The 24,379-nt window shown below is 41.8% G+C and overlaps 1 protein-coding gene across 3 annotated transcripts; it reads left to right on the top strand.

Annotated features, from left to right (window-relative positions):
• Window positions 1–9: 9 nt before the first annotated feature.
• LOC107824768 (uncharacterized) lies at window positions 10–6,970 on the top strand. 3 transcript variants are annotated; one of them, XR_012707645.1, is made up of 10 exons: window positions 10–295; window positions 394–470; window positions 3,744–3,852; window positions 4,063–4,160; window positions 4,280–4,410; window positions 4,507–4,615; window positions 5,057–5,248; window positions 5,337–5,473; window positions 6,283–6,632; window positions 6,792–6,970. XR_012707645.1 is itself a non-coding variant. In XM_075249617.1 (9 exons), the coding sequence occupies exons 1-9, from the start codon at window positions 61–63 to the stop codon at window positions 6,569–6,571; spliced, it is 1,383 nt and encodes a 460-aa protein (XP_075105718.1). In that variant the 5' UTR covers window positions 10–60; the 3' UTR covers window positions 6,572–6,771. The 3 variants fall into 3 exon arrangements, 2 of the variants coding, with proteins under 2 accessions (XP_075105718.1, XP_075105719.1); XM_075249617.1 differs by lacking the exon at window positions 6,792–6,970 and having other exon boundaries at window positions 4,507–4,621; window positions 6,283–6,771; XM_075249618.1 differs by lacking the exon at window positions 6,792–6,970 and having other exon boundaries at window positions 6,283–6,771.
• The last annotated feature ends 17,409 nt before the right edge of the window (window positions 6,971–24,379 follow it).

A 24,379-nucleotide genomic window follows, 5' to 3' on the forward strand; every position in this document is an offset into this window, starting at 1 on the left:
AGACTTGGTTTCAGTTGACAAAATCTGTGCAGCGCTGGGGATGACAAGGTGTGTGTGAGGATGAGGCGAATTCGCATCTCCGGCGGCGGCAGCTCTGCTTTGCTTGGAACATCTTTTCCCTTCTCCAGTTACACTAAATGTCCAATGAAACCCAAATCTTTTCTAAAGCTGTTTCCTTCAACAACAACACCCATCTTCACCACTCTCCATTATCGTTTAATTACGTCGGCTCAACATTCTTCTCCCTCCTCTCATGTTCATCCAACACCTCAAACTGAACTTCCTATATCTTCTGGTAACTACCCTTTACACAAACAAACATGCATTCACATATTCTTGTCTCTGTTTGTTTGTTTTATGTATTCACTTTGTTCTGTGTCTTTTTCTATATAGGAGGTGATGGCCCAAATGGGTATCCTATAAAGGACTCAAAAGTGGTTTTGAAAGGAATGAGATATGCTGAACTTGAGGTATGTGTATATCAGTTGTTGGTGTTGTGTCTTAGTTAGCCTTGTATAAATTTGAGTAAAGTTGCAATCCTGGTAGTTGTTTAATCTTCTTTACCTATTTAAAGATTCAATTTTTTTTTTTTTTTTTTGAATTAGGGTCACTCACGTGGTAAGTGTATTTCGGTTGGTGAGGTCCTGCTGTATATTTTAGTTATCCAGGTTTGTAATTGAGGAAAGTTTTGGCGCCAGAGCTTTTCTCTAGTGGTAAGAGCGCAACTTGTGATGTGTGGGTTAGACACACATCACCTGCCACAAACCAAAGCCTAGTATTTAACCGGAGAAGGTAGAGGGATGGGCCAATTATCTGACGAGCTTCGAACCGTACCCCGAAGTCACTCAGCGGATTTCTCGGTTATAAAAAAAATAAGAATGTTTGAGGAAAGTTACAAATTGCAATCTTTATAGTGATTTAGTCTTGTTTACGGCTTAAGGATTCAAACTTGTTTTGTGTTCTTGAGATTAAGCTCTATCTCATGGTACGTGTATTTTTTTTTGGCAATCCGCTAGGCAAGCGCCTAGGGCTAGTTTTTTATTAATAAAAGTAAAGAAAATACAATAATTCGGAAAAGTAGAAATAAGGGGGACAATAGCACCGGTATTGTTACCCATATGCCTTGGCTATATAATCACTCCTCTGCGCCTCACATTGCCTTATGATGACAGCCTCATATAGAGGATTCATGGTGTAGCTGCCGACAAAGTCTCACGAAGGCATATAATCTCATAGCCGAGTGGATATTTTCCAAAGGCATCGGACCAAGGCAACAGAAACCGGGCTAAACCTTACCTTACTAATCCTATTGAGGCAAAGAAAAGAAAAAGCCTCATCTTCTAACAAGCATGTAAAAAATAGGATCTTGAAAGTACCAAGTACTCTATGATCGCCATAGAGTTTATAACACACTCTATGACGCTATTACAAGTGATGATGCTTTGAAAATGATAAACTAAAACAATGTAGAAATTTGAGTCTTGCCCTTCATTTGTCAAACTTGTGAGTTGTTCAATTTGAACTTCCTTAAAATCCTCTATAACAGTCTTCAAATAATCTTCAAAGTTCTTCATTTCTTCTCAGATCTATTGCACCTCGTAGATGTGGAGGGAGCAACCCCTTTTTGCTTTGCCGCTCTCATTGGGAGTTGCCTGAGTGTTATTTCTTGGGTCTCCTTTTCACTTTGCAAATCTCCAATTGTAGCCGCCCTTTCCGGGCATGATTCAATCAATTCATCTTCTTCCGCTTCGTCTGAAATAGCAACACGTAAATTGACCTCTAATTTTTGATTAGTTTCTTCTTGTATAACCATCCATAATGGTTCATGCCTCTTCGTTCTCTTTGCACTACAAGGTTCTTGCCTCTTTGCCACTGAACCTTTCTGCTTTTGTTTAGTCGTTTTCGAGCTACTTGAGTATGCACATCTATGAGGTTTTGGACTGGTCAAAGCATCCAATAGAGCCCGGTCATGGTTTGAAATCAAAGCAATGTTTGAAATCTCACCTGAACGTTTAACACTGTCCAATTCTGCTGCTGCATCACCTGAAGTGTGATGTTGCTGTTGTGGTGTACTGCTTGGAGTATGCTTCTGTTGTCCAGCTATGAAACTTATAGGATGCTGCTGTCCTGCATTTGGTAGATATTCACCTTGAGTGCCTGCACGTTTGTGTTGCTGTGCAATAGATTTACCCGCTTCTGAGATAGCTTCTGAACTGTTTGTACTATGCTGTTGCTGCCCAGAATGAGTAACGGCTGTGGTGCTTGTAACATTTTGCTGCTGCTGCATAATAGGTGTAGGTGTTATTACAATTTGACTTGTATCCAGAGACTGTGATGGCACTTCATGAACTGAGTTGTTCAATGTGACCGTTGGTTGTTTAACCATATTTGTATGCATCATCATTGCAATCTGGGCCTCTTTAATTATTTGTTCGACGTGAGGGCTGGAAAAATGCAATGTAGGAACATTAGAGCTGTGAGCCTTGCCCGATAACTCTTCCACACCATTTTTCTTTGAAGCCTGCTGTCGAATACCCACATCCATAGTCAAATTCTCACTGTCTTGTGCTTCTTTTCCACTGCTGGACAGTGGACCTATTTGGTTGGCCGTTGCCTTAGCAGCTGCAGTCTCTAAACCAGTAGTAGCAGCATCCAAACTAGAATTAATAGCTTGCAAAATACCAGACCCATGCCTAGGCTGCCCATGTTTGTTAGAAAAATCTGAGGTAGGCTTCAGTGCACAACTAGTAGCTGCAGACATCCTTGAGACAGCAGGTATGCCTTGCCCTTCACCAGATCTTTGTTGGTCAGCCTTTTCCTTATTCAAATCTCCATTAGCTTTTGCAGCAACTCGATCACCAGTGTTTGCTTGATTCAGAACCTCTCCTTGCCTATTAAGTTTACCAACTGATGAATCCATATCCCTTTGACGATCCTGCCCATCCACTCCTATTTCTTGTTGACTATTAGGATTAGAAATCCCAACAGGAAGTCGATCAACATTTTCCTCCAGCTTAGAACCAACAGCAGCTGTTTCTTGTTCAGCTGCCCTACCAGTTGTAACTTTTCCAACCTGTGCACTCACAGAATTTCGATCAGCAGCATTTTGCAAGGCTCCAGCAGTAGCTAGGTACATTCTACCAAACACAGTAGAAGCAGGGACATCTCTTGAAGGTTTAGGAGGTCCTTTGTCAAGCATTAACACTTCTGGCGCCACAGGAGCAGTAGCATGTGGTGCTGCTGTATTTCCAATAACACCAGCAGCAGTACTCATATCCCCAGCCTGCTCTTGTTCTGCATTAGCCATAATTTTTTTCTCTTCATTAGAGTTAAATTTCAATACCTGTTGCTGCCCATCTCTGGTTTCGTTTTCTACTGTTTCCACAAGACTTTGGCCAGCTGATGGTACGTGTATTAGGGTTGTTCCTGTTGTTTATTTTGTTGAAATTTCAGGAAAGTTGCAATCTTGATAGGGATTTAGTCCTTTTTAGTATTTACTGGTTAAAGGTTCAAACTTGTTTAGCGTTTTCGAGATTAAGCTCTGTCTCATGGTATTTGTAGTTCGGTTGTTCCTTCCGTTTATTTTAAGTTAACCTTGTGGATTTTTGAGGAAAGTTCCAAGATTGAGAATGTCTTATCTTGTTCTTGGTTTAAGAACCAATCTTGTTTCAGAATTTTGACATTGACTCTATTGTTGAACGCAACTATGGTTACTAATGGTGCTTTGCTTTCCTGTTTAACAGAAATGGGTTCAGTCACATGGTTATAGGCCTGCTCAGGCTCTAATGTTGTGGAAACATCTTTATGGGAATAATATTAATATTTGGGCGCAATGCAGTGAGGAACTAAAAGGTTTATTTGCTTTCCCATGCATTTAGTTTTGCTGTCAAAATTTCTGTGCTGAAAGTGTTGATGATTTTATTGCGTTTGGAAAGAAAAGGGTTCTGAATTTTTCGCTTGGATTTTCCTTTATATGCACTTTGCAGTGTTTACCTATAACTTTCTAAATTTTCAGTTGTTGATGGTAGTTGCAGTTGACTTTGCTCAATGTTTCATTATCAGGTTTGAATAAAGATTTCAGGAAAATGTTGAGTGAACATGCTGAATTTAAGACGTTAAACTTGAAGGATATTTTGACAGCGTCTGATGGAACTAAAAAGGTGGACATAGCTTGTGCCATATGTAGAATTTGAAATATTTTCATACTTATACTCTCTGTGGTGCCATTTGCTTGGTTTAGATTCATCACTTAATGCATAGAACTCACAGGATCTTACAGATGTTATTCAAGTTGGAAGATGGTCTGGTAATAGAAACTGTTGTGATACCTTGTGAGAGCGGCAGGAACACCGTCTGTATATCTAGTCAAGTAGGTTGCGCCATGAATTGTCAGTTTTGCTACACTGGCAGGTAAGCTTTAGCAGCCTTTTAGCCTTTTGGTTGTTTTTCCAATTTACAGCTCCTGAAGTGGCTCCCTTCATTTAAGTACATGAATCTATTTTGCAGAATGGGTCTGAAGAGAAACTTATCTACATCTGAGATAGTTGAACAGGCTGTTTTAGCTCGGAAGTTATTATCCAGTGAAGTTGGCCCAATTAGCAATGTCGTGTTTATGGTATTTGTATGATATATTGATTTGCTGCACTGAACATGTTCTCATTTTTCTATACATACCTCCTAAAATATTACCAGTATTACCATTTATTAACTTCTGGAATGCTAAATACTCTTGCTTGATGCAATGTGGCCGGCTTTGCTAATTTTCCAAATCCTAGCCACTTCACTAACATTGCCAAACCCTGTCTTCTTCGCGGCCTTTCCTAGGCCTATTATTCATTTTGCTCCCTGTGTTCAACTATGCAACATGGTTGACTGGAGCTAGTCCTTCTCTTCCACACTAATATTACAAAATCTTGCCTGAGATTTTGGCTCTATGTTAACAAGATGCCAGAATAAAAGACCTTTTGTCCCTTCCTCCTTAATTCTTTTCCTGTTTTCCTAAACAATCAAGCAAGTGTTTCTTTTAAAAAAAGTATGATCAAATAACTGACTACAGGGAATGGGAGAACCACTTCACAACATTGAGAATGTCATAAAAGCGGCAGACATATTGGTAGATGAACAAGGGCTGCATTTTAGTCCTCGGAAGGTCACCGTTTCTACAAGTGGGCTTGTGCCCCAGCTTAAGCGCTTTCTTCGCGAGTCTAATTGTGCTTTGGCAGTCAGTTTGAATGCTACAACTGATGAGGTATTTCCCTTGAGCAACTTAATTCTTGGGATGAAAATGGATAAACAAATAGCTTCATGTTTTGATTCACACTAATGAAATATTGCAGGTCAGAAGCTGGATCATGCCAATTAACCGCAAATTTAACTTGAACTTGCTTCTTGGAACACTAAGAGAAGAGCTTCAATCAAAACATAAATACAAAGTTCTGTTTGAGTATGTAATGCTTGCCGGAGTTAATGATAGGTACATACCTTGTTTCATTTCTACAAGATAAAAACCTAAGTAGTCCCTGATATATAGTGATTGACTTACTTTAGTACCTAGTGTATCTCTTGAACAAAATTGTCCTTTATCTTTGTAAAAAAGGGTCACTTTTGATCCTGTCATTTGGGACTCACACTTAAACTAACCGAACTATAAAATGGTATCTGGGCAAACTAAACAAATAAAGAAAAGACAAAAAGCATATTCTTCTTCAAGCTTTCTACTGAAATATGCTATAATTTCTGCTGTTTGTTTGGTGTCAAAATCAGCCTTCCAAATCTTCACCATGGTTGTTTCTTAGGTTACCAGTTGATCCATCAGGAAGAATTTTCCTTCAAACTTTAAATTTGAGATCCATTTTTAAAGCTCCCAAAAATATCCAGATATCTAGAATACGAATGCATTCGCATCCACTTTTAACTAAAGATAAGCTGCCAACTTCCGAACACAACAAGACTTCTTTTCAACTTTTCTGCAATTTTTTAACTCGTCACCCCTTCCCTGGTCTTCCAAGTTCCAATAGTGACCGACAATTTTGTCAGTTCCGAACTCTCGCCCCTTTCATGTTAGAGATTCTTTGAGTTTCTCTTAAGATTTGAAAACTGTGTGTCTTTTTGATGTTTCCAATTTGTGGTTGAAGAGAAACACGGATGTTGGTTTACTTCCAAAGCCCCCTCCCTAGCCACATTTTTTTTTCGGAATCAGTTGGCTTGCTCAATCAAGCAGAATATGAGACTATCTTTGTTTTCTGTATCCTTTAGATTCTCATTGTTGAAATCTTATTGCAGTATTGAGGATGCAAAGAGACTAATCAATCTTGTCCAGGGTATTCCATGCAAGATTAACCTGATTTCTTTTAACCCTCATTCTGGATCCTTCTTCAAACCCACCAAAAAGGAGAAGATAATTGAGTTCAGAAACATTCTTGCTGAAGCAGGATGTGTTGTGCTTTTGCGATTGAGTAGAGGAGACGATCAAATGGCCGCCTGTGGTCAGCTAGGTAAACCAGGCGAAATCCAAGCTCCCTTGCTCCGAGTGCCTTCTCAGTTTCAAGCAGTACTGGAAGCTGCAGCGTGATTCGGCTGCTATTTTGCATGCTTGTTCTTCCTGGCTGTCCAATATGTGACACAGTTTCAATGTACATGCCCCTTCCGGAATTCATTCTATTGAATCCAAGTCCTTAACATGCTTGTGCTCATGACATCAGTCACTCTTGTCAGTTAGAGTGTGTACATGTTCTTTTAGGCTTGTAACCTTTATAATTTTCTTTTTTTGACTCAGATTTTTGAATTTGCAGTGCAGCAGGTTATGAGGGTTTGGGATTAGAAGTAGCATTTTAAATTTGAGAGTACAAAGATTAAAGTGCTTCTGATTGAAGTAGATTGCCAAAGATGTTTATATCCTTGAGTGCTATTACAAAGATCTTAGAAGGCAGTCAAACAAACCAATATTTGGTTGAAGTTTTAAAAAAAAAAGTTGAAATCGTTTTATAAGTATTTTTATTATTAATTCATTATTACGTAATGTATATTTTGATCTCAATTATCATATGTGGTTTGATATGAATATCGTGCGACCACCATATCACTACCAAAACACTGGAGTCTCAACTGTCATCAGTAAAAAAGTAACCATCTTTCTCTGCGCATTATAGTCCTTTTCTAGTAACGTCAATCAACCACATCCATCATTTCTTTCTCCCATGATTTTGCTTTCTTTTTTCACTTTGTCTTAACCAATACGCAAACATCCCTTCCAATGATCCCAAATCTTTTGCTTCCTTATTCCAAGTCCTTATTATTTCTGTCAGCTCCTTTTTCATTTTCTTCTCGTTTTCCCTAATTCTAGCATGAGTTTTCTTCCATGATTTTGAGAGAAGGAAAGAATTTTATTTTCAGCACTCACTGTTGCATGTGCCCCATTTAAGAGAGAAATACTCTTGATAAAAATAAAAATTCATTCTTAGAACTCAGAATTTGAAACTTTAGTTAAAGGTGAAGAAATTCCTAACTCTTCTACCACATTAGTTTGCATGAGAAAAGGAAAGACTTAACAGAAGGGAACATGAGTGCTTTTTATTTTTATTTTTTTTATTTAGCAAAAGTCGCATACCCCTCAGTGTAGGCCGAAAGTCGTTGGTTCTTCTGTCGCCATTTGGAAACCAATACCACAAATTGGGACCAAATAAGTAAAACAAAAGGGTGAAGAAAAAGTGTAACCTAAATGATAATTTGGTAATCAGAACGGTAATTTCTCTTTTTCCTCTTAATTCTACAAGAGAAAAAGTTACAAAGATCCTGAAGTAGCTAGAAATCACATACTCTTGTTACCCTAGTGCTAAACTCCGAACTCTATTCAACCACAGTATAATCAATAGTGGGTTTTAATTGGATGTTCTGCCTTTGTAACTCAAACTTCTTATTTCATGGTTGAATAACTACTGGAACAACCTGTTGTATAGAAATAAACTAAAAGAGTAACAATATGAAAACATGAGTAAATTATTGATAGGAAAAACAAGAAAACTTTTCTTATTTCTTTTAGTGTATCCGGTATGACTTATGAGGTCTCGATTAACTAGATAAACACAAAAAGGGTGTCATAACTCATAAATATGAAATTACTCATTTGGTATTATAAAAATGAAAACTTGTGAGAGTTATGAATATGAAAGGGTAGGAGTTGTTCTTCTCGGAGGCCCAAATACCAGAAATTAATATATTCATAACCACCATGTCACGACTCAAGCCGATGGGCCGCGACGGGCATCCGGTACCTTACTCGACCAAGTACCAACGTAACGTATCTTTCTTATTACATCATCATATACATGTGACATACGGGCCTAATAGGCCAACATGATCATTTATAAACTCAAAACATAGGCCGACAAGGCCGTACAATCTTTCACGTACACAACATATGTCTACAAGCCTCTAAGAGTACATAAATATCATACAGGTCGGGATAGAGTCCCGCCATGCTAAACAATACACGTCTAAATCATACTAACTAAACAAGCAACTCCGAAGCAAATGGAGCACACCAACATCTTCCGCTGAACTGATAGCCTACTTGGAGGGCTCTCGACCTGTCTATCGGGACCTGCGGGCATGAAACGCAGCGTCCCCAGGCAAAAGGGACGCCAATACGAAAAATGTACCGAGTATGTAAGGCACATAAATAAGTACATAACAGACATTGAAGAAATATAGAGTAATTGACTCAACCTGCAAGTCTAGATAACTCTATAAATCATGAAATACTTTTAGCGTCATGCATATACGTATGAATGTCATGTCGTGCATAGGTACATGTTTCATAACATCATCACCCTCTGAGGGCATCATATCATATCGGCCACTGTGGGCAAAATCATCACGTATACCAGCTGATCAGGTGGTGGTGCGCATATAACGTCATAACTTTTCCCATTTCCCATATACATATATATACATACATATATACGCGTATATAACACCATCTGGTCACGGGTCAATGTACATGAATGCAATGCATGAAAAGTACGTTAATAAAATCTTTTGGAATGTCATAAGGCCATTTTACCTTTGAGTAATATCATAAAGTAAACTCTTTTGAACTTTCGTATTTTTCTAAGACTCATGAACAGATGATAAAATATTATGACACATAGAAATTCAAGAACATAGATATCACTAATACTTCTATGAATAGAGTCATTTATGGAATTTGTGCATTTACATGTTTCGTTCGTATCTTATGGATCATTCCAAAAGAAAGAAGGGATAGCCTTAACATACCGGGAGTAGGGAAAAATTCGTATAATATTCTTAAAAAGTTTGCACCGTACTCGTCTAGATTCACAAAATCTCACGTTGCTATTGTGCTAAGAAATCTCGTTGGAACTGAAGATGGCACTGCACTACTTATACGAAACAACCACCAAACAAAGATATTTTAGTCCAAAATTTCCTAATCGTATTTTCCTTCCATTTGACCTCTAAGTTTCCATTTGAGATCTTATAATTTATCTCTAATTTCAGTATCATGTGCTTTCAAATTCTTGTTGATGAGAGCAGCCAACTCTTTTGCGCTTGATTTTGTAGGAAATGTTATCTACATAAGGAAATTCAATAGGAAACCATTAAAAGGAAAGCAAGACCTCTATCTTTTCCATGTTGAGTCCAATATGTTGTAGCTTGTCAAATAACTTTGTAGTATCTTTCTCAATTAGTAGACCGTCACCCTTTTAATGCTATTAGCCCAACTTCCAAAATAAAGATGACACCCAAAGTTTAAATGGCCACCTTTCATGCCAAATGATGAGTCATTTAATATGTTTCAAGTGTTGCCACATTTTTTCTACTTTATTCTTTATCCAAAGACTTTAATAAATCCACCACAATTATTAATTAACTAGGTAATGTCCTATTATCCAATAATTAACCAATTATCTTTATAATTAAGAATTATTTCCATTTAATTAAAATACTACTCATCCTCTTTTCTCTCTCTTTCTGCCAAACGCTCTCTCTGCCAAACGCTCCCTCCCTCCCCATCCCCAACGGTCAAAACCAGACCACCCCATCCCACCACCCCACACCGACGACCACCCCCACCAGCAGGTAAGCCCTCCCCCTCCCCCCATCTCTCACACCTCCCTTCCTCTCTCTCTTCTTTCTTCTTTCCCCCTTTCCCACTCCCTTACTAGAGCTGTATTTTGTTGCTCTACTGTGGTTCTGTTTTGGGTTAGGTAAAAGTTTGAATTTTGGGTTTCACTGTGAATCTGAAATTGTGGGATTAAGGGTTATTTTCGTGTTTTTTGTGCTTTTGATGATCGTTGATTCATATAAGTTGTTGAGTTTACTGTTGTGAGTTTTGCTATTATTTGGTGATTATGCTTGAATATGTGATTATTATGTCCAATTGACCACTCCTATGAAGAATTCACCTAGCTTTGCTCGGTATTTACTAATTGTTTCTTTGGATTCTTTATACGTTGTTGTTGATTTATTTTTCTGACTGTGTTGTGTTTTTTTTGGCAATCCGCTAGGCAAGCGCCTAGGGCTAGTTTTTTATTAATAACAGAAAAGAAAAATACAACAATTAGGAAAAGTACAAATAATGGGGACAATAGCACCGATATATTTACCCATATGCCGTGGCTATATAATCACTCATCTGCGCCTCACATTGCCTTATGATGACAGCCTAATGTAGAGGATTCATGGTGTAGCTGCCGGCAAAGTCTCACGAGGGCATATAATCTCATAGCCGTGTGAATATTTTTCCAAAGGCATAGGACCAAGGCAAAACAAACCGGACTAAACCTTACCTTACTAATCCTATTGAGGCAAAGAAAAGGCCTCACCTACTGTCACACCTCCTTTTTCCGCACCCGCGAGGGTGCAAGGGAGTTTTTCCAATTAAAGGACAATCGAAACGAGATTTGTTTATTTATTTCAGAGTCGCCACTTGGGAGATTTAGGGTGTCCCAAGTCACCAATTTTAATCCCGAATCGAGGAAATGAATGACTCCATATTACAGTCTGCGTACCAGAAATCCGGATAAGGAATTCTGTTTACCAGGGAGAAGGTGTTAGGCATTCCCGAGTTCCGTGGTTCTAGCACGGTCGCTCAACTGTTATATTTGGCTTGATTATCTGATTTTATACGAATATGAACTTATGTGCAAATTTTAACTTTTAACCGCTTTATTATTATTGTTTTTACAAGAATGTGAACATCGCTTAAAACACGTCTTTGGACTGCGTCACATGAAATGCACCCACAATCCGGAACACATTTTATTTGATGTTTTGAGATTTGGATTTGGGTCGCATGAAATGCACACCCGAGCTTAAGAAAGTAAATTATTAAACACGCGCCTAAAGAGACTATCGCGTTATTATTTTGCGGAGGCCGTGAAATTCACTAAACGACCCTCCTGAATTCTAAGTATTTTTAAACAAGTATTTACTGAGGGCCCCGCAATTTGTGTTTTTATTCGGCGAGGCTCATCTCATTCTTATTTTTTAAAAGGAATTTGCAACATCATGGACATGCATCTCGAACCACGTTACAATCAATGTACCCGCGATTTAGAGACACATTTCAACTCCGCTGAGATTTGGATTTGGGTCACATAAATGTGCACCCGAGTTAGGGAGGATAAATTATTAAAGGCGCGCCTAAAGCAACTAGCGCATTATTATTTTGGGTCGGGCCGTGAAATTTGCTAATCGGCCCGTCCCGGAATCTAAGTGTTTAATACATATATTTTGTGAGGGCCCCGCAATCTGTGCGTTTTCATTTGGCGAGGCTCGTCTCATTTTTTATTATTATTATTATTATTATTATTATTATTTTAAAAAGGATGTCATTTTTACGCCTTTAAACATACTAAACCTTACCGCTTCTTTACAGCTAAAATCTCATGACTTGTCAAAAGTTTAATAAAAGAAGTTAAGTGAATGGGTGTTTCGGAAGTGGTAACAACAAGTACTAATGCTAATTTTTGTTTGAACGAACTAAGCAAAAGACCACGAACAAATTAACGTCAAACTTGTGTCATAGAACAACTAGACGAACTTAATTGAATGACATCAAATAAACAAGAATAGCACAATGCAAAATGAACAAAATGCATACGATGAAAACATAAGCAGAAAATTATCATACCAATTTCTATATTGCATCTTCGAACATTTAACGTAAAGTTTATTTATCTAATACATCGAGGTTTACTGACCTTTGCACCTCGACAACCTCAGAACGACAAACACGACTCCGACGAAACTCAAGTCGGACCTCACTGAATAAAGAACAACGACGGAACCTCGGACAAACACCTCGACGTACCAGACCTTGATGGACCAAAGACGACCTCGATGGAAATAGAAAGCTCGGACCCACAACTGTCAACAACCAAGGATTGTTTGGTTGCTGCGGAGGGAACTGGGCTATCGACGGGGAACTGGGCTATCGACGGGGAACAACCAAGGTGACGAGATGGAGGGAACTGGGCTAGGATGGTCGATGGGGCTGAACGGAAAGCAGCGATGGTCGTTCCGACGTGAGGGAGTGTCGCGACTGGTTTTAGTTACGACGGGGGGGAGGGCTACTGACGTTTTGACGATGCTGCTGCCGGACTGGTTTGGGTGGAGCTGGAGCTCGTGGCGGATGGCAATGGTGGTTGACGGAGGTGCGACTGGTTCGTGATGGAGGTGGTTTTTGTTGATGGTTATGGCGTTTGGACAGTGGGTCGGGGACAGCGACGACGACGATGGAGTATGGTCGTTTGGGCAATGGTCGACGGACTGGTTGCGAGACGACGAGGAAGATGGTGTCGTCGGAGCCGGTGATCGTTTGGACGTGGAGGAGTGGCGTCGCGACTGGTTTTGGGTTGCGACGGGTGTGATGGAGTTGGGAGGAGACGGGGTTTTGGGTGAGTTTGACGAGGGTTTAGGGTGAGAGTCCTTCAGTAGGGTTTTGCTCCTTCTTCTTATTGAAGAAGATGAACTACAGTTCCCTCTTCAAAATTTTCGAAAGTCCTCCTTCTTCAAAATGTTTTGTCCGTGTTTTGTAATGGGTTTGCCTAGAAAAAATGAGCCCCACGCGTGGTGGGGTTCGAGACTTGTGTCCCCCACGCGTGGTGGGGTTCCCCATGTGTCATGGACTCGGTTTATTATGGGCTAGGTCCGAAATTAGGCCTAAAACCGGGTAGTTTGAACCCGAATATTATTCTTTTGCCCGGACCCGAGAAATAGGAACACGTTGCTTAACTAGTCCTATGTAAGCAAAATAACTACCAAAAATAAGACTAGTATTTAAACAAAACTATATCTTTTTTTAAATATTTTTCAAGATTTAAAATAGCTACAAAATATTAATAAAACTATTTTTTGTAATTTTCGTTTTTTAAATATTAAGATAAAATATGAAGTAATATTTTTTTGTATTTTTCAAAGTTAAAATGACTATAAAATATTAATAAAACTATTTTTTTTGTAATTTTCGTTTTTAATAAAGACAAAATATAAAGTAATATTTTTTGTATTTTTCCAAAATTAAAACGACTACAAAACATTAATAGAATTATTTTTTTTGTAATTTTCGAATTTATATAAAGTACCAAAATAAAGTACAATTTTTGTATTTTTCAAGTTTATGAGAAATACATAAACTAAAATTTATATATATATTTTTGTGATTTTTTCTTTTTGCAACGAAATAAAGTAAAATAGTTAAAATGTCTATATTAGACCCAATTTCACATATTCACGCTAAAAATGTGAAAATTCTCGGGGAGGGTCAAAAATCAAGTGCTTACAGCTGCCCCTCTTTGACTGGAAACACGAAGAGTTTTCCGACAAAGAACGACTAGACATGTTTTTGACCCGACCATTACTTGGACGGACTAAACTACGGAAAGGAAAGGAATGTGACCGAGCCCTGGTATCTGAGCTGCCTACATATCCTTGGTTATACAGGAATCAGGCCACGTGTAGTTCGGAAATGAGAGAGATGGTAGAGTGTACCGAGGTGAGGAGCCGATCGAGGTGCCGTTCCGTTGAGGTTCCGGTCCGCGGTCCTGTCATTACATCAAAAATGATAACTGAAAAGACTAACTAAACCTATCAGCTACTAGTTACAAGGATTCCTATCTCTGAGTCTTCTGAAACTTGATCTTGAGTCTTGAATGGTGCTTCATGCAGACTTTGGATTTGAACCTTGATACTTGTTAGTTGTAGGCGCTAGTTCTTGAGCAGACCACCTCTGTTCTCCACTTCCGTGCTTTGGATTCATCATTCATTTTTCTCTTTTTTCTTGTTTTTTTTTGACCAGCCTTTTGTGAATGCTGGGGATTTTTATTGCTTCCTGCTGGGGATTCCCGCTGTATTCCTCTGCTTTATTGATTCTAAGTGTGCTCCTTTCTCATATGAGCGGGCTTTTGACTTCAATACTTCAATTGTATTCCCTTATTCTCCAGGTGGGTGCCTGATTTCTATTTCTTTTATCCTTGTTCTCCAGGTGGACGCCTGATTTCTTCCTTCCTTTGTCCTTATTCCCCAGGTGGACGCCTGATTACTTCTTTTCTTTGTCCTTGTTCTCCAGGTGGACGCCTGATTTCTATTTTTCTTTGTCCTTGTTCTCCAGGTGGACGCCTGATTTCTTCTTTTCTTTGTCCTTGTTCTCCAGGTGGACGCCTGATTTCTTCTTTTCTTTGTCCTTGTTCTCCAGGTGGACGCCTGATTTCTTCTTTTCTTCGACATACAACAAACTCCGTTCTACAGGCGGGTCTCCTATTGGTAAGATTAAACTTAGGAAGTGCGTCTCTTATGGTGAAACTAAACTGAGGAAGTGCGTCTCCTATTGGTAATGACATGCCTGCATTTATACTTGTGGGCGACCTAGAATATGGAATGAACAGACAAAATGTATTCCCTCATTATACTGGTGGACGACCTAGAACTGAAATGTATTCCCGCATTATACTGGTGGGCGACCTAGAACTTAAATGTATTCCCGCATTTTACTGGTGGGCGACCTAGAACTTAAAAGTATTCCCGCATTATACTGGTGGGCGACCTAGAACTTAAATGTATTCCCGCATTTTACTGGTGGGCGACCTAGAACTGAAAAGTATTCCCGCATTATACTGGTGGGCGACCTAGAACTTAAATGTATTCCCGCATTTTACTGGTGGGCGACCTAGAACTTAAATGTATTCCCGCATTTTACTGGTGGGCGACCTAGAACTTAAATGTATTCCCGCATTTTACTGGTGGGCGACCTAGAACTTAAATGTATTCCTGCATTATACTGGTGGGCGACCTAGAACTTAAATGTATTCCCGCATTATACTGGTGGGCGACCTAGAACTTAAATGTATTCCCGCATTATACTGGTGGGTGACCTAGAACTTAAAAGTATTCCCGCATTTTACTGGTGGGCGACCTAGAACTTAAATGTATTCCCGCATTATACTGGTGGGTGACCTAGAACTTAAATGTATTCCCGCATTTTACTGGTGGGAGACCTAGAACTGAAAAGTATTCCCGCATTTTACTGGTGGGTGACCTAGAACTTAAATGTATTCCCGCATTATACTGGTGGGCGACCTAGAACATAAATGTATTCCCGCATTATACTGGTGGGCGACCTAGAACTTAAATGTATTCAAATTGTTTCCCCGTTCTTCCGAGAAAATTCTCGACAATTGGCAGAAAACTTTCTGCCCCGGTTTTTGGTGATTTCCCTGGCGTTGCGTTTTGCTGCCCTTATCAATCCTTTGTTTTCCTGCAGCAGACAAAAGGATTTAGTTAGTGGTGCCTTTACGGCGGATGATTTTTCCTCTCTTCCCCTTTTCTTGCTCTATGTCCCCATAATTGGTTGGTGGGCAAAATCGCCTGCTGGGGTCTCTAGCCTGCTGGGGATTAGTTTTCAATTTATCCCCTTTTCTGCTTTCTCTTTAAGCACATGCTGTGGGAGTCTGCTTTTAACTCCCGAAACCACTCCCTTTAGGAGTTTACTTCCTCCAAAACTGCCGGGCACGATCACCGCATTGCCTGGGACCGGCCTTTAAGACTGTTTGTATTATCCTGCATTGGGTGAATTCCCCTTCGGTTTCTGGTAGTAAGCTTTGAAAAATCCTTTTCAGACAAAATTTTAGGAAAAGAAATAAAAGATAGAAAAGGAGAAAATCTTTCTGAACCAATATTTGGTGGGAGAAGAAACTCAGAAGAACTTATCTTGGAGGACATGACTGGTTCCCGTGATCATGACATGCACCATAGGTTCCCGACCCAGTCTATTTGTATCAATCGATTTGCCCGATGGTCTAACTTGCTGGGGATGATAAATGAGTGTCCATTTCGTTGCGAATGTGGCAGCTTTTGTTGATCTGTCTTGTCACCTCATAGTGCCCTTCGAGAGGTTTTCACTAATGAGACTCTCTCTTTTCTCTCATCTCCCGGCGCCTTATGGTGCCTATGAAGGTTTTCACCAATAAGACTCTCTCATTTCATATCCCTCATCTTACATCGCCTCTCGGTGCCTGTGAAGGTTTTCACCGATAAGACTCTCTCCTTTTATTTCTTTCGAGGAATTGGGGTGTTGTAGATACGACCCTCTCTTCTGGAGATTCCTTTGACCATCAATTCATCCCCAGTCTTACGATCCTCTTCTTTGCTGGGGATCGGTGTATTATTCTCGGCCTTATTTGCCTGAGTTGGCATCCCTTGGACATTGATAGGGAGGTCTTTTGGACGTTGATGTTGGTTTTGGTGTGGGGTTAAAGAAAGGCTATAAAAATGAAAATAATTTGATGGGTGATGTGCTACAACTTTTGGAATCAAACCTTTGTTGGAACTTAAAACATAACCTCTACCCCAGTTTTCTTGCTTGGGGAATTTTTTTTTTACACTTATGTTGCGCTATGTGCGTTACGCACACTGTGCCTATTATGCACACTATGTACATTATGCATCCTATATTCTCTATGATGCATACTATGACCGAGCCGTGAGACGCCTACGTATCCTCTTTGAGGAATCAGGTCAAACGTAGTTCCCAAGGTTTTGCATTTCTTATGATTTTATCTTCTTTTTCTTTTTCCTTCTTTTCATTTTTTTTCCATTAGTGATTCCAAAAGAGGGGTATGAAAGAATAACTTAAGGCTCAAAGGGGGAAGTAAGGGTTAAAAAGTGTTTGGATAGAAGAAAGAATTGCCTCCGTCATCCCATTATCCAATAAATGCCAAATACAAACAAACGAACCAATAATTGCTATAATTAAAGAAATTACGCATAATATCTCTTGACTGCATCAGAATTGATAGCCATGTCGACACATCTCCCCTCGACATCTGTCAAACACAAAGCACCGTTGGACAATACTCTGGTCACGATATAAGGCCCTTGCCAATTTGGGGCGAATTTGCCTTTTGCCTCGACCTGATGTGGGAGGATCTTCTTCAATACCTGCTGCCCTACTTCAAACTTCCTGGGGCGCACCTTCTTATTATATGTTCTTGCCATTCTCTTCTGGTACAGCTGACCATGGCACACTGCTGCCAATCTTTTCTCATCTATCAGGCTCAACTGTTCCAATCGAGCTTTGACCCATTCATCATCATTAATCCCGGCTTCAGCGACAATTCGGAGGGACGGAATTTCGACTTCCGCTGGTATTACGGCCTCAGTTCCGTACACCAACAAATAAGGAGTTGTGCCTATGGAAGTTCGGACGGTAGTGCGGTAACCCAACAAAGCAAAGGGTAATCTCTCGTGACATTGTCTGGACCCTTCCACCATTTTTCGCAGTATCTTCTTGATATTCTTATTGGCTGCTTCGACTGCTCCATTCGCCTTGGGACGATATGGGGTGGAATTGCGGTGTGTAATCTTGAATTGTTGGCATACCTCTCTCATCAAGCTGCTATTAAGATTCACACCGTTATCCGTGATGATCACTTTTGGGATCCCAAATCTGCAGATGATATGGGAATGAACAAAGTCCACCACTGCCTTTTTGGTTACCGATTTGAAGGTTTTAGCCTCAACCCATTTGGTGAAGTAATCAATGGCCACTAGAATGAACCTATGACCGTTGGATGCTGACGGCTCGATGGGCCCAATGACATCCATGCCCCATGCCACAAACGGCCAGGGTGCTGACATCGTATGTAACTCTGTTGGCGGAGAATGAATCAAATCTCCATGTATCTGGCACTGATGGCATTTCCTCACGAAAGTGATACAGTCGTGTTCCATGGTGAGCCAATAACACCCTGTTCGAAGGATCTTTCTTGCCAATACATATCCGCTCATGTGTGGCCCACAAACTCCAGCATGTACCTCTGCCATAACCGTCGTTGCTTGACTGGCATCTATGCATCTCAACAATCCCAAATTCGGGGTTCTTTTGTACAATACTCCTCCGCTGAGGAAGAAACCATTCGACAAACGCCGAAGGGCTCTTTTTTGGTCTCCAGAGGCATGTTCTGGATATATCCCCATTCTGAGGTATTCCTTGATATCATGAAACCAGGGTTCGCCATCTGCTTCTTCTTCTATGGCATTGCAGTAGGCGTGCTGATCGCGGACCTGGATGTGCAGAGGATCAACATACATTTTGTCAGGGTGGTGCAGCATTGATGCTAAGGTGGCCAAGGCATCCGCAACCTCATTGTGAACTCTCGGGATGTGTTTGAACTTCACCGATCGAAATTGCTTGCTCAGATCATGCAAGCATTGTCGGTATGGTATGAGTTTTAGATCTCGTGTTTCCCATTCACCCTGAATTTGATGTACCAAGAGGTCCGAGTCTCCCAAGACCAAGACGTCTTGGACATCCATGTCAGCAGCCAAGCGCAGACCCAGAATGCAAGCCTCATACTCGGCCATATTGTTGGTGCAATAGAAGCGTAGTTGAGCCGTAACAGGATAATGCCGTCCTGTTTCAGAAATGAGTACTGCTCCTATTCCAACCCCTTTCGCGTTTGCAGCTCCATCGAAGAAAAGCTTCCAACCCGGTTCCTCAGGCAATTCCAACTCATTTGTATGCATTACCTCTTCGTCAGGAAAATACGTTCTTAAAGGCTCGTATTTTTCATCAACGTGATTCTCTGCCAAATGGTCTGCCAGCGCCTGGGCTTTCATGGCCGTCCTCGTTACATAGACGATATCAAACTCTGTGAGCAGAATTTGCCATTTTGCCAACCTTCCCGTGGGCATAGGTTTCTGAAAGATATACTTCAATGGGTCCAAACGGGATATGAGATAAGTAGTATACGAAGACAGGTAGTGTTTCAACTTCTGAGCTACCCAAGTTAGGGCGCAACATGTTTTCTCGAGTTGAGTGTACTTGACCTCATGTACTGTGAATTTCTTGCTAAGATAGTAGATGGCTTGCTCCTTCCTTCCTGTGTCATCATGTTGCCCCAACACACAACCAAATGAATTTTCCAAGACCGTCAGGTAAAGAATTAGGGGCTTCCCGGGCTTAGGCGGGACCAATACAGGTGGATTAGACAGATACCCTTTGATTTGGTCGAAAGCCTCCTGACACTCTGCCGTCCAACCTACCGCAGCATCCTTTCTCAGCAGCCGAAATATGGGCTCACAAGTTGCTGTGAGTTGAGCGATGAACCTGCTGATGTAATTGAGTCTACCCAGCAAACTTATTACCTCTGTTTTGTTCCTTGGCGGTGGCAAATCTCGGATGGATTCAATTTTGGATGGGTCTAACTCAATCCCCCGTCGACTGACGATGAATCCTAGCAACTTTCCTGATGGAACCCCGAATGCGCATTTGGCCGGGTTAAGCTTGATATCATACCTTCGGGGTCTTTGGAAAAATCTCCTTAGGTCTGCCACATGGTCCTCCTGACGCCAAGATTTGATGATCACATCATCGACGTACACCTCGATTTCTTTGTGTATCATGTCATGAAACACGGCAGTCATTGCTCGCATATACGTTGCCCCGACGTTCTTTAACCCGAACGACATTACCCGATAATAGTAGGTTCCCCATGACGTAATAAACGCTGTCTTCTCAGCATCCTCCTCGTCCATTAGGATCTGATGATAACCCGCATAGCAATCCACAAAGGATCCGATCTCGCGCTCAGCGCAATTATCGATCAGGATATGAATGTTGGGTAACGGAAAATTGTCCTTGGGACTTGCTTTGTTGAGGTTGCGGTAGTCGACGCACACCCTGATTTTTCCATCCTTCTTTGGGACTGGTACCACATTGGCCAACCACTCGGGATATCGAGTGACCCGAATGACCTTCGCTTGCAACTGCTTAATCACTTCTTCTTTGATCTTTACACTCATTTCTGTTTTAAATTTCCTAAGTTTTTGCTTGACCGGAGGGTATGCCGGGTCAGTGGGCAATTTGTGAACCACTAAATTGGTGCTTAATCCAGGCATATCGTCATATGACCATGCAAAAACATCTTTGAATTCCATGAGGGTTTTGATCAATTCTTCTATGACATTCGGCTCAATGTGGATGCTAATTTTGGTCTCTTGGACGTTATCAGCGTCTCCTAGATTCACAGCCTCAGTGTCATTTAGGTTAGGCTTGGGTTTCTCTTCAAATTGGCACAGTTCTCGGTTTATCTCTTCGAAGGCTCCCCCTTCGTCACATTCAGATTCATCGTCACAAACAACCTCTTGCATCATTGAGTCGGATTCAGATTGATTTATTAGACTAGGTCGAATATCCGCTGTGCATGCCATGTCATTAGAACCAGTAAAAAGAGAACTGTTCAGAAAGAAAAAGAACAAAACAAAATTAAAATGGGACAAAAGAAAAGAACTTTATTAAACTTGCAGGATAAAAGAGTTCACACTTTTACAAAAACGAAAGTAAAATTTGGATTACACCCTTGAATAATCCGGACAAAACAAAACACACAAAACATAAATCAAAGCCTACTACCAAGACTCCCCTCGGACAGGAAGAGGAGTAACTGTCCAATTGTTGGTCTTGGCCTCAGGCCCCACAAACTGTATCTCTGCTCTGCTGGAACCTTCTCCAGCTTCCACCATACTGACATCCGCGAATAGCTTCTCAAAACTCTGATTTAGTTCTTCATTTATACCGATCAAAGGTCCTAGAATCTTTGGGACCGGTGACCCCTTGGCACTTGCTTTGACAAAAGACCTTGAGAGGCGTGGCACTGGTTTAGGCAGAAACCAGACCCTCTTCTTCATTTTTCGCGCTTGCTTCCTATCTGCTGCGGTTGGTTTGAACCCCAATCCGAAAGTTTCCAGATTTTTAGGAAGGGAGACAGGTTGGACAATCCCTTGAAGCTCGACTCCCAGGCCTTTTCCCGGCACAAATCCATTACCCAGCATTTCTGAGACCATCATGACCGTTGCGGCAGCTACCCTAGGGTGCGGGATGATTTCTCCTTCAGAAATTTTGTTGGCCGACACTGTATCGAAAATCTGGTAAACCTAAGGACCTTTGTCATCAGCGGTCTCTATGAAAGGTACAATGGTTCCGCCCATGGTGCATGTTGTATCCTCGCCGTGTAACACGACCTCTTGTCTTTCCCACTCGAACTTCACCATCTGATGTAGGGTGGAAGGCACCGCTTTGGCTGCATGAATCCAGGGTCGTCCCAACAGCAGGTTATAAGATACTGTGGCGTCCAACACCTGAAATTCCATGGTAAACAGGACCGGACCAATGGTCAGTTCAAGTACAACATCCCCTACAGTAGCTGTTACATTTCCGTCAAACCCTCGGACACAGATACTGTTCTTGTGGATCCTTCTGTGGTCGATCTTTAACTGGTTCAAGGTAGATAGTGGGCAAATATTGGCGCTTGAGCCGTTATCCACCAATACTCGAGTTACCACCGAGTCTTCACATTTGACAGCTAGGTATAGAGCTTTATTATGCTCCGTACCTTCCACCGGCAGGTCATCATCTGAGAATGTTACCTTGTTCACCTCGAAAATCTTGCTGGCAATGGTTTCTAGGTGGTTTACAGAAATCTCACTGGGTACATGAGCTTCGTTCAATATCTTCAACAGGGCCCGACGATGCTCCTCAGAATGGATCAGTAATGACAACAGTGAGATCTGGGCCGGTGTTTTTCTCAGCTGTTCGACCACAGAATAGTCTTGTACTTTCATCTTCCTCAGGAACTCTTCAGCCTCTTCTTCGGACACAGGTTTCTTGGTTGCAACTGGGTTGGTTCTTCTTAGCTCCACTGGAGCAAAACATCGACCTGATCGAGTCAGCCCTTGCGCTTCACAACTGACTTCTTCCACCTGTTTTCCTTTGTACATCACCACCGCCTTTTCATATTTCCAAGGCACAGCCCTGCTGTCAATCATCGGCAGCTGGACCACAGGCTTTATGGTCACCAGTTCTCTACATACCCCTTTTAACACGACTGCCGGTGTGGGCGGGATTCCTGATATTACCAACTTGCTTGGCTCGGGTTTGCTTGTTATGGCGGACGGGCTCTTTCCCAATATCACTACCGGCTTGACGCCTTCTCCCTGCGACTGTACACTCGTCCTTCCACTGGTCGAGACTTCTTTCGGGGCGGCTTGGATCATCATCACTGTTTGTGAGGGTTTTCTCAACTCTCCTCCCTCACACACCAACTCAATCATGTGAGTTTCATGGTGCGCTAGCAGTGGGTTTTGGTTGATGTTAGGAGCTTCTGGTGTCTGGACCTCGATCTTATTGGTGTCGATAAGATCCTGTATGGCATGCCTTAACTTCCAACACTTCTCGGTATCATGCCCGAGCATCCCTGAGCAGTATTCACAACTTATTGATCGATCCAAATTCTGAGGTGAGGGATTTGGTTCTCGAGTCTGGACAGGACTAACCAAACCCAATTGCCTCAGCTTGTGGAACAAAGCGGTGTAGGTTTCTCCCAACTCCGTGAAAGTTCTCTGCTTCCACAACTTGTCATTCCTAGCATCTGGATTTCCCCGGAAGCCTGCCCCTGAAGGGTTTCTATACGCCCTCGGTGGAGGATAGGTGTTTTGTGGTGGTGCATATATGTTCTGGGGAGCCGGCACGCGCCATTGTGGGCGAACCGGAGGCTGAGTGTATGCTTGGGCCTGGTGTACGGAACAATGTGGTTCTCGAGGCGGATAGAAATTTTGTGGTGGGTTGTATGGGTAGTTTGACCTGTGAGGTCTGGGTTGGTTGTAGTGCGGCCTGCCAGCCCTGGACCAACTGCCTGCCTCGATCGTGGCAACCTCTTCTTTCTTTCTTCTCAGCGCACCTCCCGTGCCGCTTTGAATAGCCTGGGTTGTGGCTTTGAGTGCCGAATAGTTCAAGATTTTGTCAGACCTCAGACCCTCTTCTATCATGACCCCTATCTTGACCACCTCGTTGAAAGATTTTCCAACTGTTGTCACCAAGTGACCAAAGTAGGTTGGATCCAGTGTCTGCAAGAAATAGTCCACCATCTCTCCCTCTCTCATGGGAGGATCGACTCTAGCTGCTTGTTCTCTCCAGCGGAACCCGAACTCGCGAAAACCTTCCTCAGGTTTCTTCCCAGTTCTCAATAATGTGAGATGGTCAGGGACTATCTCGAGATTGTACTGGAAATGACCTGCAAAAGCCTGCGCCAGATCATCCCACGTGTACCACCTGCTGGAATCCTGCCTGGTATACCATTCTAGTGCAGATCCGCTCAGACTTTGGCCGAAATAAGCTATCAGCAGCTCATCCTTGCCGCCTGCCCCTCTCATTTTGCTACAGAATCCCCGTAAATGTGCCATGGGATCACCGTGCCCTTCATATAAATCAAACTTAGGCATCTTGAACCCAGCCGGGAGTTGGACGTCTGGGAAAGGGCACAGATCTTTGTATGCTACGCTGACTTGATTGCCCAGCCCGTACAAGTTCCTGAAGGACTGCTCCAAGCTTTTGAACTTTCTCAATACTTCATCCTGTTCAGGGGCCTTAGCCGGCTTCTCAATCTCTGCCGGCACTTCCAAATGTGGATTGTAAGCCTGTGGTTCGGGGGCATGAAACGTAGGCTCGGGGGGGGGGGTAGTATTGTGTATCGTGAGCCTGAAACAATGGCTCACTGGTCGTTCTTTGCAAAGGGGCTGATGTTGGTCCCACAAAAATGGGAATATTGGGTGTTGGGAGAGGTTGATGGGGTGGTGGAGCTTGGGAATCATGACAGCTTCTTTCTTGATGATAAAGGGGATTTGGGCGGCTTGTGGAAGGGCCAGAGTGAGGGTATTCTGGCATGTGTCCCAGTGTTTCAGGGCTCTTTTGTGTTTTGGCTATGACTAGCTGCATTGCATTCATCTCTAGTCCCATCCTTTCAATCTTTTCCATCGCTTCTTTTAGCAACTGGCTCATCGGCCTCTCTTCCTCATTACTATT

Source organism: Nicotiana tabacum, chromosome 3 (genome assembly GCF_000715075.1).
Source record: "Nicotiana tabacum cultivar K326 chromosome 3, ASM71507v2, whole genome shotgun sequence".
NCBI lineage: Eukaryota > Viridiplantae > Streptophyta > Magnoliopsida > Solanales > Solanaceae > Nicotiana > Nicotiana tabacum.